General features: G+C 41.2%; 1 protein-coding gene across 2 annotated transcripts; it reads right to left on the bottom strand.

The window, feature by feature from the left end:
* Nucleotides 1–88: 88 nt before the first annotated feature.
* SELENOO (selenoprotein O) lies at nucleotides 89–14,462 on the bottom strand. 2 transcript variants are annotated; one of them, XM_083820050.1, is made up of 9 exons: nucleotides 13,517–14,186; nucleotides 12,420–12,623; nucleotides 11,279–11,459; nucleotides 7,752–7,882; nucleotides 7,121–7,401; nucleotides 6,619–6,769; nucleotides 4,850–5,035; nucleotides 3,590–3,746; nucleotides 89–2,931 (listed from the first exon to the last, which is right to left on the bottom strand). In XM_083820050.1, exons 1-9 carry the CDS (start codon nucleotides 14,122–14,124, stop codon nucleotides 2,746–2,748), a joined length of 2,085 nt encoding a protein of 694 aa, XP_083676176.1. In that variant the 5' UTR covers nucleotides 14,125–14,186; the 3' UTR covers nucleotides 89–2,745. The 2 variants fall into 2 exon arrangements, with proteins under 2 accessions (XP_083676176.1, XP_083676177.1); XM_083820051.1 differs by lacking the exons at nucleotides 89–2,931; nucleotides 3,590–3,746 and adding an exon at nucleotides 6,452–6,499 and having other exon boundaries at nucleotides 4,913–5,035; nucleotides 13,517–14,462.
* Nucleotides 14,463–14,796: the final 334 nt, after the last annotated feature.

The raw sequence follows: 14,796 nt of genomic DNA, 5'->3' as shown, positions 1-14,796 counted from the left end.
TGTTGGTTGCCCATACTGCGTGCACTGGTGCAGATGCACTTCAGTTGGGCTAGCGATCCTGTCATTTTTTTTTTTTTGGGGGGGGGGGGGGGGGGGGGGGAAGGCTTAATTCCTGCACGACCATTCCTGGGCTCTTTTCTGATTTCTAACCCGTCAATGTCCCTTGTGCCTTTGCTGCTTCATGGCTCTCCATCCCCTACCTCAACAGGGGCAGCACACCAATGAAGTTGGTCTCTGGAAGAAGTTTATTCCAGTTGAACTCTAGCAGAAATATTAAGAGCGTAGTCGCAGCTGGTGAACATACTGTATCTATTACAAATCATAGAATCATTAAGGTTGTAAAAGCCCTCCAAGATCATCTGGTCCAACCATCCCCCTACCACCAATGTCACCCATTAAACCATGTCCCTAAGCACCATGTCCAACCTTTCCTTAAACACCCCCAGAGACAGTGACTCCACCATATCCCTAGGCAACCTGTCCCAATGCCTAACCACTCTGAGAAGAAATGTCTCCTAATTTCCAACCTAAACCTCCCCTGGCACAACTTGAGGCCATTCCCTCTAGTCCTATCACTAGTTATCTGCGAGAAGAGGCTGAACCCCAGCTCCCCACAAGTTCCTTTCAGGTAGCTGTAGAGAGCAATAAGGTCTATATTTCGTTAAGCCAAAAGCTTGGGCAGAGCTCCTTGAAAACACTGTTTTTCTCTGTGTACCAGAAGGAAAGATATAAACTGAGAAACAAAATCAGCACAGTTATGATTATCTTGGAGCAACTTTTTCCCCCCTCCAATTAATTCCTTTTGAACAAAAGACACCATTGGTTCTCCATATTTTTCATGAGTATGCTTGAAGCGTCTTTCGAATTGCCAGCATATACCTTTCTCATACCTCAGTTCTATTTACCCAGCACTGACTTTTTAGATTTTCCATTAAATGGTTTGGTTTCAGTAGCCCCCAAGTTCAGAGAAAAAATAATCCCTGATGACAGTAATTTCATCAGTCAAACTCATACAAAAATAGATTATTTCTAGCAGACTAGATTATTTCTAACATACTGCACCAGCAAGTATTACTTATTGTTGCCCACTTCTTAAAGGAACTTCCTCTTTCAACTACATCATTCTTCCATGGACTAGATGAAAACACCCTCAGGTTTATCCGTTTCGGTAAGGAAATGTTGCAGTGAAGAGTTGTTAGAGAGATTCTAATTTGTCACAGACATTCATCATCAGCTTCTCTAGGTCAAAGGCAAGACAGAATCATTGTTTACATTCAAAACATTGCCTATTTACTGTGGCAGCAAGAAGAACAAACTGATTATTAACAGATGGATAAGCACAGCCCAACTCTTCTCCCTGTTTTTCCTTAACTCATGCTTTGAGGAAGACTTCAAAGAGCACAATTCAACCTGAGCTAATACCAAACTTGCACAGGGTCGGAAGAAGAATTTACCAGAGTGCACTTAAATTCACAGTGTAAAAGAGTAGCCTCTTTGGAAAAGAGAAACCTTTGCACTAGGCCAAACTTGCCCAAGATTTCAGGTATCTGAACCAGTGACAAAGCCCTTTAGAAATAAGTTCAGAAAGCTAACTAATGCCTTTAAACTATGGTTATTTTGCTGATATTGCAATAGTGACAACTGAATTCCCCCTGAAATCTCAGCTGAAACCAACAAAAGACTATCAACAAAATTTTCAAGCAAGTCAGCTCCCATCCTCCTCCCATTATCCATTATAGTCTTTTACACAAGCTCAAATAGTATGTTCCCAAATGGCATCTTTCGGCGTAAACATTTTCCAAAGACCATGGAAGCAAAGTAAGTGGTATAAGACCAAAGTGGGAATGGAAGGACCCCACTGACCAATGTGAACAGACAGCTACCCCACCTGCATGCTTTTTGTAGAAGGGGGCTATATTAAGAATACACAGACAATAGGGTCATTTACATATAACGTTGATGCTAACGGGGTAACTGACCTTGCCTGAGTCAACTGGCTTACAAATTGCACCCATGATTTTAGTAAATGTTTACACACGCATCATATGCAAATGTAAAGGACCTGAATGAACTTGTCTATCAAGATTTTCAAGTGCAAATATACAGTCTCCCTTAGTTCTGCTCTTTATACATTATACCTAAATAAAACAAACAAAACATTTGATTTCCCTCCCCAATCCCCTGCTTGCACATACTCTAAAAACAAAGATTAAATATCAATTTAAGTGTTCACAAGAAATGAACTACTTAAATGAATCATGGCTTAAAACAAGCAACACCGAATCTATTCCTCCATTGAAGAGGACTGAAAGTCCCTGCATAGAAAAAAAGCAGCAAATAAATGTTAGAAGTACTATTAGTTAAGACATCAGACAAAAATAGATCAGATTCCTGACTTGCTATTTTTGTCTTCACATAACAACTCCATTTGGATGTTCAAAAGTCAGTGTGCTCCAACACAAAATATTGCTTTCTACTTGCTGTGTGGTATGAATAAAGCAAAGACTGTCTCAAAAACAAATATTAGTGACGTATACAGACTGCCGATTGTTATTGGTTTGTTCCAATGATCCATAATTGCTCCAAATTAAGCACAGCTGAAGACTGTTGCAGGTGCATCCAAATGTGGGGTTGTTTCTATAACCTAACAGCACTTTGACGTTCGCCTTGCTGAATTCTTCACTGCTGAAGGAGGATCAGAGTCTTCAGTTTACAGCAAGAAATAAAACAAGGCAGTTACGAAGATCATGTAACACAGAGTTCGGAAGCCCACAGTGGAGGTTTACTGCAGTACGGTAGTCTGCTTCTGGTTGCTTGAGCACAAGCAGCTGCTGCAGCTGTTGCTTCCTCCTCTTCTGCGTCTCCCTTCACCTCTGTGAAACTTTCTGTTTCTTGGAATGGATTCTCCAAGAGTTTCAATACATTTCTTACCTAGAGAAAAAAACAAAGTATGGTTACGATAATTTAGAAAATGAAGGCAAAATGATATACAAAAGAACCTCAAACCAAGTAATGATTTAGTATATTGTATTCATATATTGTATTTAACAAGCAAATTCCAGACAAGCCAAATATGAAACAGATGAACAATATCTATATAAATAAGCTGAAAGTAATACCTGGCTGAATTTGTATCTGCATGGAACTCAAGCTCAAACAACTTAAAACGCACGTCTTAAGTACAAATTCTTTTGTCATACTTCTCAGAATGCATTAATTCACCCTTACTTTGCAAGTAGGGATCCACATGCTGATCTCCACAGATGAAAGCCAAGGCTTCTAAAAGATACCATTCAGCAGTAAGGAAGTTAATCCCCAGCCATCTCCCAAGATAAAACCTTTGTCTTCACTGTCTTCAGAATGGCTAAGTGTCCTGTCTTAGGATCAGGTTCAGATTCATATTTTCAGTTCCTTTCTTTGCTCTGCAGCCATTAAAACCACAGCTCACTCACAAATAGGGAGGCCTTCCAAATAGTAAATTCCCAATCCCCTTACAAGCATGCTAGAATGAATCTCACCTGATGTTCAGCAGCAGCAGCACCACCACAAATCCATGCAAACCTAAAGAGATATTAAGCAGTAGTCTTACCTCTGAGAAATCCCCATTTTCAGCTGCTTCTATGGCATTCTGGGCAATATAATTTCTCAAGATATATTTTGGATTGTTGGAATTCATAACCTTCACACGATCAGTATTCCAGGCATCAACATCACTAATGCCTTCTATTTCTTTTTGTAAACGGACTCTGAAATTAAGCAAGTAGAAACGACTGGTTTGGTTCAAGAATCACATGTAGAAGTCTACCTGTTTCCTTGTCTTGAGATCTGTAGTTTGCAGTTCTTAAATATTACATCACCTATAATCCTCTCAGTTTATAAAACTCAGCACAACAACAAAATAAAAAAATGCCACTTCTTATATCATTTGAAAGCAGCATTACAGTCTATCAGCAGGTCATGATGATGCTCGAGCAAGCAGCACACACACTGCGGATTCCCCAAAGAGACACTGAGACACCTTGCCCCACACTGGTGGTCTGTGTGACACTGCTCTGCAAAAACCTTCACATTAAAAACTTGGCTTTTAAAGTATTTCTGTGCTTGTTTATTGGTTAAAACATTTGATGTTCTGGTAAAAGAAAAAGGACCTGATACAGCTAAGACTGCCTGATCTGCCAGCTGGCAGGTATACTTGCTAAGATTCTCTGACCCATAGGAAAACGAGATCACAGCCAACCAGGTGAGGAAAGAAGTTTTGCTGCATGGATTAGGTCAGAAACAAGTAATGGTCTTCAAGGCATTTTCTGAATAGAAAGTCTCCAGCTAACACTGAGCTCTTAAACTTCTAAGTTATACCTGATAAAATAGTCTGAACTTTTTCTGGCCTTGACTTCTTTTACAGTTACTCTTTGATTAAGAATACTTCTATTTGCTTTCTATATTAGTATATATACTTTTTTTCCTTTCAGAAAGAAAAAATGCAAAAGAATAAAACATGTAGAGGCCAGCCAATTCTAGTTACCGAGCACTTAATAGCTCACAATTGAGATCATGCTCCTGTTAGAATCAAGATCATTCTCAAAGTGCTTTTAATATCGACTTTATGCTAGTTCTTTTCTACAACACCCCCCTGTCCCAAAATCTAGAAAAAAAACCACCACTAAAACACACAGAAGTCCTTTAACAACTCTAAATGTGTATCTGTGAAAGTTAATAGCGTTCTCAGTTGCCTGCACCCCCCCGCCCCTCAGTCTGTATACTTTCAGACAGTGTTTTTCGTGAGACATATACATCGTTATCAAACAAAACACAGAGCAAATATACTGCTAAGAATACTGGTAAACCTTACTTGTATTTTTCCAGCCATTCTGTCCAGTGTCTTTTATTTCTACTGAGTAAATCAGCTGCTGTTAACTGCTGCAGTTTAGTGAATTGTTCAATGCGTTCTAATTCTTTATTTATATTAGCTTTTGTTCCAAATAGTGCAAACAGTTGAGGATTAGACTGAGCCAACATCAGCATCATTGAGAGTTGTCTGGGAACAAGAGGAAAAAAACACATTAAAGTTGAGCTGCCTGTCAAGAATCATCTTTTTGCAACCATAACGTAGATACAAAAACATTCACAATGAATTGTGATTTCAATGGATAAGTTAAATACCAGTACTTCATAATTCACAAAACAAATTTATAACAAATTATGCTTAGTTTACTGTTCCCTCCTCCTTCTTCAGCGTGTTTAATTCACATTCCTGTGATATACAATGTACAGACAGTAGATCTGAAACTTTACCAATTGGATTTAGATGCACAATTCTCATCAAAACACCTTAATTTGAAAGGAATTTGGAATAAGGAATTTGACCTTACACCTAGGTACCAAGACACCAGAGAATGCATACTTTTTTTTTTTAATGTATTTTTCTAACATTAATACTGTAACAGCATTCAGAATACGTATACATCACCTACTAATCTCACCAATACTAAGAAGAACAGATTATATGGGGAAAGATACCTCATTTAAGTCACAAGTCAAGTTTTTCTGTTTATTTATTTATCTAACCAACCTAAATTGGTTCAGGGAGGTTCAGGCTGGGTGTTAGGAAAAGGCTCTTCACCCAGACGGTGATCGGGCACTGGGACAGGCTCCCCAGGCCAGTCATCACAGCACCAGCCCTGCTGGAGTTCAAGAAACATTTGGACAAAGCTCTCAACACATGGTCTGATTTTTGGGTGGTCCTGTGTAGAGCCAGGATCTAGACTTGATGATCCTTGTGGGTCCCTTCCAGCTCAGGATATTCTGTGATTACTCTCTGGCATCATACAACTAATTATATCCAAATCATATTTTCCTACTTTTAGTAAGCAGAGAGAAGCTGAGTGCTTTGATTTTTTTTTCAATTACATGACGTATTATCCACATGTGATCTACACATCTGACACACCCAAGTCCATGATTCCCAAGTGTTGCGATAAAAAAAAAAAAAGACAAACTTACAGGGTCAAACACATTCTCCATTTTCCACTGCTCCAAAAAGCAGAAAACTGCTGCAATTGCTTTTATAGGGCAGCAGTTGAACAAAATCTCCTATTTTAACACACTCAGAGCAGCTAAGCTGCAGAACATGAAACATCAAATGGGACATGGACAGTACCAAACAGGTTGCAGGGTCTAAAGTGCTCATTTCACTTATACTTGGCGCAGAGTTCTGTTGGCTCAACGTGATTATTGGCCAACTGTACATAGGACAGTACACTGGCAGCACACAGGAGTCATTATTGTTTAAATCCATTTCTTCTATAAAATATTTCTGTACTACTTCACTATCTGGCACTCTCTCATTGGCTCAGTCAGCAGGGAAAGTGGAGAAAAAGAAAGGAGAAAAACCAAAAACACAGACAACCTTAGCCCAAGAGCCCCCTTCTGGAAGTCACTGCTGAGTACTCACTAGTCACAAAACACACAGGAATTTACATTTTGGTAGATCACGATGCATCTGTTTAACAGTGAAATTTCCAAATTTAATATTACTAGAAAAAATAATATTACAGTTTATTATAGTGATGATGAAACTTAAAGCACTGGACAAAGTATTTAAGTAAACAACAGTATTACCTTGGATCCATCTGAGGCTTGAAAGCAACTTTCAATTCTTCCATAGAAGCACACTGACTTGCAAGCTTTTCTAGGAAATCTTCCAGTCTTGAAGGATCAGAATCTACTGAGAATGAACTCAGCAAGTAGAAAATATTTGTGAAGTCTCCGCCTGAAAGAGTGCATTCTGTGGGTAATGGAACTGACAAACAGGCAGGAACACAGGTCCCACAAGTCCTTCCTAACCCCCCCCAGCAGCAGTGTGGGTAGCCACTCTAGAGAGACAAACATACTGGTCCCTCAGCGAGGGTGCAAATATGACACAGGGGGCACCCTGTAAAAAGGCAACAACTGCCACACAACTCGCAAGAATGCAGTTATCCTTCAGTCTTTTTTTCTCTCAGATGACAATGTAGCCATGCAAGGCTGCTTTCTTGTAAGGTCAGGGTGAAAATTACAGTTTGGTGCAGTTACAAGGTACTTATGGTCTATTAAATAATAACCTGATGCAACCTTCACCAACCTGTGAGATGCATGGTTTCGAGAAGTTCAGACACCAGCTTACTATCTTCTTCTAATTCCAACTGAATGAGCCCTAGTTTCTTCCTCATCTTCTGCAAATAATGTTTTTCAAATTCTGCATCATATTCCTCTTCCAGGATGAGTTCGCTGATTTCCAAGGGCAGCTCTGGAACTAAGGCTTCAGCGAGCTTCCCTAGATTCCACTTGCAAATCTCTGGCTGCTTGTTGTAAGCATAGCGCCCTGTATTATCAGAACCATTGCAAATGTGCTCGGGGTCATATCTACAAATGAAGAAATAGTTAGCATTCTTCTTGCTATCTGGACACGAATACCGTGTGAAGCCCTCTAGGAGACTAAAAAGCCCTGAAAGGGAACAATCCTCCTTAGACTGGAGGAATCCCACATGCTACAAGACCAGTCTAACAGTTAGAGATGTTGTCAACACAGTTATATTTCAAGGTTGAGAAGAATTACAGGACAAATAGGACTAGCTTAACCTACTTTGCTGTAAAGTGGGTTCATAAATCTAATTGACAGCTAATATATTAAAGCCATAGTGAACATCAGCAGGATTGTTCTATATAGCAAATTGATACACACATTTTGAATACTGTCCACAGGCCACACTGACCTGTCCATAAACCCAAAAGGGCCATAGTCAATAGTTAGTCCAACTATGCTCATATTATCTGTATTCAGCACGCCATGGCAAAAGCCAACACACTGCCATTCAGCAACCAGTCTTGCTGTCCGTTTCGTTATCTAAAAGAAAAAACATTTTCATTTTTCAACACAATGTATAAGCATTCATACATTTACAAACATTTGCTAGTCCAAATGGATTTTTCTACTGCTCTGATGGGAGCAGGCTCTGGCAGTATGCCACATACACAAATATCTTGAAGACAGCTTGCTTCTCTCCTCCATTTATCAACTGCCTGATTCCTAAATCTCCCATTTCTGTTTGTTCCCTCTTTTACCTTTCACACTTAACTTGAAAGTCAGTTGCAGAGCTTCAAAACACAACTGGAGACAGAACACAGAAATACGGTAAACCAACATCAGACTTGCGTCCTTCTCTAGTCATCATGCAAAGACTCTTTTGCTTGCTACTTATTTTAAAGACCCTTTAACTACAGACAGGAGAAAACAGCAAAAGTCTGTCAAATAAAATGAAGAACTATATGTGACAAAACTCAATGTAAAGTCAGCCTGCTGCTTTACTTCGTATGTAGGAGTGATTTACAAAAAGGTAGGCTGTTCAGACAAAAATGATACTTTGCTAGCAAGCTTCAGTCCTGATAAGCACTTACGCCAATCTGGCAAGAGTGGAAAAAAACCTAAGAGCTCCCCTTTTAGCTAAACACATATTCCAAGAATGGCAATTTTATTGAAATCTAGTTCTTCACTGAACGCATGCTTTACCAGAGCTTTTTAGTTGCTTAACTCAGTGTTATTTTTTGTGGGAGCCTCAACTGTAATCAGTTCATGTGCTCCAACTGTCAAAAATAATGGAGTAATATTTTAAAATTATTTAATTTAGCCCATTTGTCAAATGCAACTAGATGTGCCCTACAAAATCTAAAATTCAGGAAGCTAATGTGGCTTTTAAATAAACCTGGGTATTTCCAAATACCTTACTGAACTGCCATAAACAATTTCATGTAACCATTAGCTACAGTCTTTAAACCAAAATGTTGTCATAGCTAAAATCACTTATCTTCCCAAAATAGCTATCAACACACAGAAATTTAAAGTGAATATTCTCTCCAGGCTGTGGTGCAAGTGCATTTAATTAAGGTTTGAAAATGATGTTGTTAACAGAGGAAATGTTAGTTTTATGCACCTATCTTCAAACCCAGAATTCTTCTACTTTTCTTTTTTAAAAATGTGCAGTCCGATGAAGGAGGAAAATTAGAAAATTCTTGCTGCGGGGTAATCTAACAGGTAGTAAAAACTGTAAGTGATTGTTAGAACAGAAGTTTTTGGTTCACTTTGAGGTCTCAGGCTTCTACTTTTCCAATATGAGTTACTCTGCACATTTCTCCTGAATTCTGCTTCACCAGGTAGTTGGAAGTCAGTTGCCAGAAGGCACTCGAAGTCACTACATGTGTACAAAACTGATTATAAACCAGTAAGGGAGACACACCCTATGCGATGGCACTGTGCCAGAAAGATCATAAAATTTAGGAAAAAGGAAGAAAAAACCCACAAAAATACAGGCTGCCACAGACAGGATAAAAGCATTCCAGCAGTAAAGCAATTTGCGACTGCTGGGTATCTTTCTATGAAGGCATCACACTGCCAAGGTTCTGGTCAAAATAAATGCAGCTAATGAGAGCACCTGAAAGCAATTAAAGCTTGGATGCCACTCAAAGATGGGTATATTGATTAGAAGGAGACAGGTTTGTATTCACTTTGACCTTCAGCTTTTTTTAAATCACATTTTTCTACTGCTAGCCATACTAGAAAACAAGTATGGTATATATAAACAAGAGCACTCTCTTAAAAAACACGTTCATGCAAGTTTAAACAGCATCTACAAATTATTTTAAAAGTATAGATAATGGTGGTTATTTTCTGGTCAGCACTGCCAAATGCAATCACTTGTACTTTTTTCCTCCCGTTCTTCCACAGTACAAAAAGAAAAGATAAAAGCATGTTAGAGAAGAGCCGACAGCACTACCCTACTACTAAAAAAGATAGCAGGGACCGTTCAGATGGAGATGGCTATGGAAAATCTCCACTAAAGGAGGAGACAAAACATGACAATACAATGCTAGGACAGACCCAGACTGGGGGAGCACAGCAAAAAAGATGAGAGACTGAGGAAAATAAGGAAAGCATGCCAAGATGGAGGCAAGAAATCAGTAGTAACTGGGCCAGGGAAAGAAGTTAGAGGCAGAAAGAGGTGGGACTGACTTGTGACAGTGAGACACAAGGGGAGCTGAGGGGAAAACAATTTGTTCACACACACTTCTGCAAAGATCCTGAAGTTCCATATTTTTTTTCTGCTGTCAGAAGGTGAATGTGCCATCAGCTACAGAGCAGTACAGACCGTGGTCTGTGACAATCTACAGTCATCATCGACTCCATTAATTCACATGTGAAAGGTCTGTCAAAGTTAACCTCTTCAGCACCCGAAGGTGAACTAAGCAACTGCTTTCTTTTTAATAACTAATGCAATTATGCACAAACTCAAAACTCAAACAAGTTAGAGAAAGTCAGATTTTAAGCCTGCCTTTTGTCTCCTCATTGCTCTGCTATGAACATGCATCATGTTGCTGTCACTAACAGATTATTTCAGATATCAAAGCATCGCAACTGTTTTTAGTTAGACTCGTCAAGTATATCAGACCGTTATAAATACTCAGTAAGCAGAATAATAAGTATCACCTTCCTATTTGGATAGTAATATTTGAACTTCAGGTGACCTTTTGACTTCAAGTGAACTTTTATAATGGTTCTCCAGTAATTGTTAAGATCTAGATGTATACATTAATTGAAAATGCTTCAAAACCATTTCTGATAAACCATCCAGCCTCTCCTCTGGGCACAACAGAACCACCCATCACTACATCATTTCTGAGATACATTTATCTCACTTGATCTTACTGTTCCCCAAGTTGGAGGTTTTGCAACTTCACCAGGAAAGTAGTCTCACTGCTTGACTGCCTTTAAACATTCAAATTGTAAAGTATGAAGTTAAAGTGACTTGCAGTCAGCATTTTTTTTTTTTTTAATAATTTGGAAAATAAGAGACAGGAAGTGACTCAACATTCTCAACATTTTATGAGACAAAACCTTGCAAATGCTATCTCAGTACCATTAATTCATCACCTGACTGTCAGAGCTAGGATTCCCCCTCGCATCCTAAAATGCTCTTAGCAAAATGAAAAAACAGTTTTGGGAAGCTCACCGAGAGCCAAGAAATCATGCCTTACTATTAAAAAGGTAAATGATTAACTGTTTTTATCAGTTTGGTCAATATCAGCACTGCTTTCATCAATAAATAGTTGTATTAAGAGTGTTTTCTCCAAAGAAAAGAGCAGTTCAAGCAATCAGAAGATACAAGGTATTAACCCACCCAGTGCCTAAGATAATTTTTTCAATTTTTGAACAAAGAGGAATTTTTGAAGAGCAACTTAGCTTTCTTACCTCTTTGAAGAAAGCAGCATTCCTCTGAATACTGTTGTCTGAATAAGCCTCCTGGATTTCTGGATAGAAAGTGCCGATCACATAATCGAGCATTTGTATTCGAATATCATTTCGGTTGACACTAGGACCCTTGCGTCCTGTGTATTCATCAGTAGGTTTAAAAATTTCAAAAGAACCAAATCTGTTGAAATAACAAAAACATGTTTTAGTATTAATTTTTACTATTATTTGAGCTAATTAACTTCATCCGATATTACATGTGGTAAAAAATTTGCTGTCATTGCAATATCATCTTTAGAGTTTAAGACCAATCCTTCAACGGACTGAGAGAAAAGACCTGAAGAATTCTCACACTGAAACTAACGAAACAAAGTTACTCAGTGCAAGGAAGCACATACATCCACATGTAAATACACTGTCAGATCAAGACCCTAGCTAGTACTGAAGACCAGCTCGTTAAAAGTTTCTTAAAACTGCTTCTACAGAAAAATCCTTATCCTGAGGGAACATACAGGAACACGACTTAAAATACTAAACTTTACATCATGTACATATGATATGTTTTTCCATACATGCATGCACAGATATACATGCATTGATGTGTATTCCTTATGCCTCACTTTTCCCTAACATGATGTTGCCTCCCAAGAAACTACGCACCATCCCAAAGTCCTGTTTTGCATTGGAACAGGAACTCTGTATGCTTCTCAGGCAAGGAAAGTACTGTCTTAAGGGTTTTACAAGATACCCCCAAACTTGGGAAGTATTGTGTCATTAGAATAGCTTGGAAAGTAAGGGTAGAGCTATAATCTACCAATACTACCAACATCTAAAAAAATCCCCAACATCTACGTATTCCTCGCAGGCATAAACATGAAAAATCTCTTTCGAGATCTGCAGAACTTTCTACCACACTCACACCCCCAGTCCCTAGTTAACGTTTACCTGCCTGTGTGCAAGATGCTACCTCATCTCATCCACTGGGCTAGAACAGCAGCTTTCCACAGCCTCGCAAAAAAGTCACAAGATTGAACAACAAGAAACATGCAGATGCTGCTGTTACAGAAATACAATTAAAATGATATTTTTGTGCTTCATTTTAAAAGAATAGTAAAAAAATAAAAAGTAGGCTTCTTTCTACCTTAGGAACGTAGAAGCTATTCTCAGAACAACTGTACACCTTTCTTTTTTTGGGTTTCCATCATAAAATATGTCACGAACAACTTCCGAGTCAGATGTCACGCAGGTTCCAGCCCTCGTTGTTGGTATTCCTAGGTGAAACATGGCCTCGCTACACAGGAACTCTCGTATGCTTGACCTCAGGACTTTACGACCATCAGCTTGTCTGTAGCAAAGAGACAGTGACAGGACTTAAGTCTTTTGGCTATAAAGGAAGGAGGACTCCTGCTTCCCCCTTAGCCATGGAGAAACAAGAACCGAGTTGTGAAGTGCTCTGCCCAAAATCACACAGCAAAATAGTGGCAGATATGAGATGAAAACCAGATCCTCAGAGATCTGAGGATCTCTAAGAGTTCAGATTTGATAAACACACTAACTACGAGGACCACACATAATAGAAGAAAACTTTTCTAATTACAGATATCCTTTCTAATTGCTTTGTTTTCACAGATGCAGTAGAGACTTTCCGAAAATTATAAGAATCTGGACAAATATAATGTGTCCTACAGTATTTAAACTTACAGCTGTATTACATAACACATCACTAAAATAAATTCTGACCAGAACTGCCTTTCAATGCTAGTAAACTTTAAAAAAAAATAAATCAACTTTTGTAGTATTTACCCAATACTTTTGGGGTCCTTAACCAGTACACTGCAGAAATTAAACAAGCACTGCAGCTGTCCGCTAACAAAACCCTGTTTTTATTGTTCACGGTGCAAGAAGAGCAAAGCAGAAAGCAACCAGTGAAACAAGCGACTTATAAAGTCCACTTCAGAGTTTCCTATTAATAAAGTGGCTACCGCTGAGCCTTTTAAACACTGTTCTTTGGGCTTTTCTGGATGAAACGCCTAGGAAAGGATTCAGCCCACTCGGGCTGCCTCAGGAGCCGCAGCCTGACAGCAGACGCAACGCTCCCGCCACACCGGGAATTTTCGCTGAGTTTTGCTCGGGAAAAACCTCCCCCCGCATCATTTTGAGGTGCACAGGGGCTGGGAGCAGCACCCCCCTTTCCAGCCAGGTCCGCGCACCCCAAGAACCGGCCGGGGGTTCTCTTACCGGGAGAAGGGGGTGAGGCCGGCGCCCTTCAGCTGCATCTCCCAGCGGCCGCCCCGCGGGCCCAGCACCTCGCCCAGGTACATGGCGGCTCCGTCGCCCAGCTGCCCGGCGAAGCTGCCGAACTGGTGGCCGCAGTAGCAGTGTGCGGCCGGCTCCGAGCCCGGCAGCAGCCGGTTCCCGCTGAAGTACAGCGCCGCCTCGGCCTCCCGCTCCTCCATCTCGGCCGCGGGGCCGGCGGCTTCCAGCCCCAGCAGCGCCAGCGCCGGCAGCGACATGGCCACCAGCCGCGGGTTGCGCAGCGGTGTGGGGCGCACCCGGCAGAAGCAGGCGCCGGGCACAGCCCGCGGGGCGCTGTCTTCGGAAGGCTCTACGGGCAGCGAGCGCAGCGCCAGGTTATCGAACCGCAGCGCTCCCAGCCAGCCCCCAGCACCACCGCCGCCGGCCCCCAGCCCCGCCGCCGCTTCAGCGCCGCGCTCGGGGCTGCCAGCCCGTGCCGAGGACGCCGTTGGGTGCTGCATGGCGGCACGGAGGGCGCCGAAACGCCCGGGAGACCCCAGTCCGACCGACAGCAACGATCTACTCCCCCCGGACCGCAGCGCCGCCGCCATTCGGCGCCTCCCGCCCACGGGGCGGTGCCGCCGCCATTTTGCACCTCCCCCAACGGGGCGGTGCCGCCGCCATTTTGCACCTCCCCTCTGCGGGGAGCACCGCCCGCTGCGCCTGCTGCGCGCGGGACTGAAGTTGCTGTAAAAGTCGGTCAAAGAAACTGTCAGTTTTTGGGAAGACAAAGACTTTTTGAGAAGACCCATTTTTTAGGAAGCAGACATTCTTTAGAGAGCAGGCATTCTTTAATTGCGGCGCCGGATGCACAGGGGATCACTCCACATGGTGTGCGCGATGAATTGTCCAGGCTACAGGGGTTATGTACAGTCAAAGCATATGTATTCATTCGTTTTCCAAAAATAAAAAATAAAAAATTAATATATGCACGTTATTTCCGAGAACTCGTTTAAGTAAGCATGCGTGTTTGTTTCTGCTGGTGGTCTTTCAGGTTCTTCCCATGTTCGTTGCTGGGGGTGTTCAAGGAAAGGTTGGATGTGGTGCTTAGGGACATGGTTCAGGGGGTGACATTGGTGGTAGGGGGATGGTTGGACCAGATGGCCTTGGAGGTCTTTTCCAACCTTAATGATTCTATGATAGTCAACTTAGGCACGCATGCTAAGCTAGGTCATACAGACATCCAAGGACTTGCATACCACGAGTTCCTCACCTATCTTTTC

The sequence above is a fragment of the Anser anser genome, assembly GCF_964211835.1.
Source record: "Anser anser genome assembly, chromosome: 1".
NCBI classification, from domain to species: Eukaryota; Metazoa; Chordata; class Aves; order Anseriformes; family Anatidae; genus Anser; species Anser anser.
The sequence above is the reverse complement of the archived record's forward strand: the minus strand, read 5'-3'. Positions and strand labels throughout refer to the sequence as shown.

What these genes read in the sequence shown, in the direction of transcription:
- SELENOO (XM_083820050.1), bottom strand. Translation starts at nt 14,124, where the DNA reads ATGGCGGCGGCGCTGCGGTCCGGGGGGAGTAGATCGTTGCTGTCGGTC. An exon ending in ATGCTGCTTTCTTCAAAGAG is followed by an intron (nt 7,883 to 11,278) that starts GTAAGAAAGCTA and finishes TTTTTCTTTTAG; the next exon opens with ATAACGAAACGGACAGCAAG. An exon ending in AAGCCTCAGATGGATCCAAG is followed by an intron (nt 5,036 to 6,618) that starts GTAATACTGTTG and finishes TCTTGTTCCCAG; the next exon opens with ACAACTCTCAATGATGCTGA.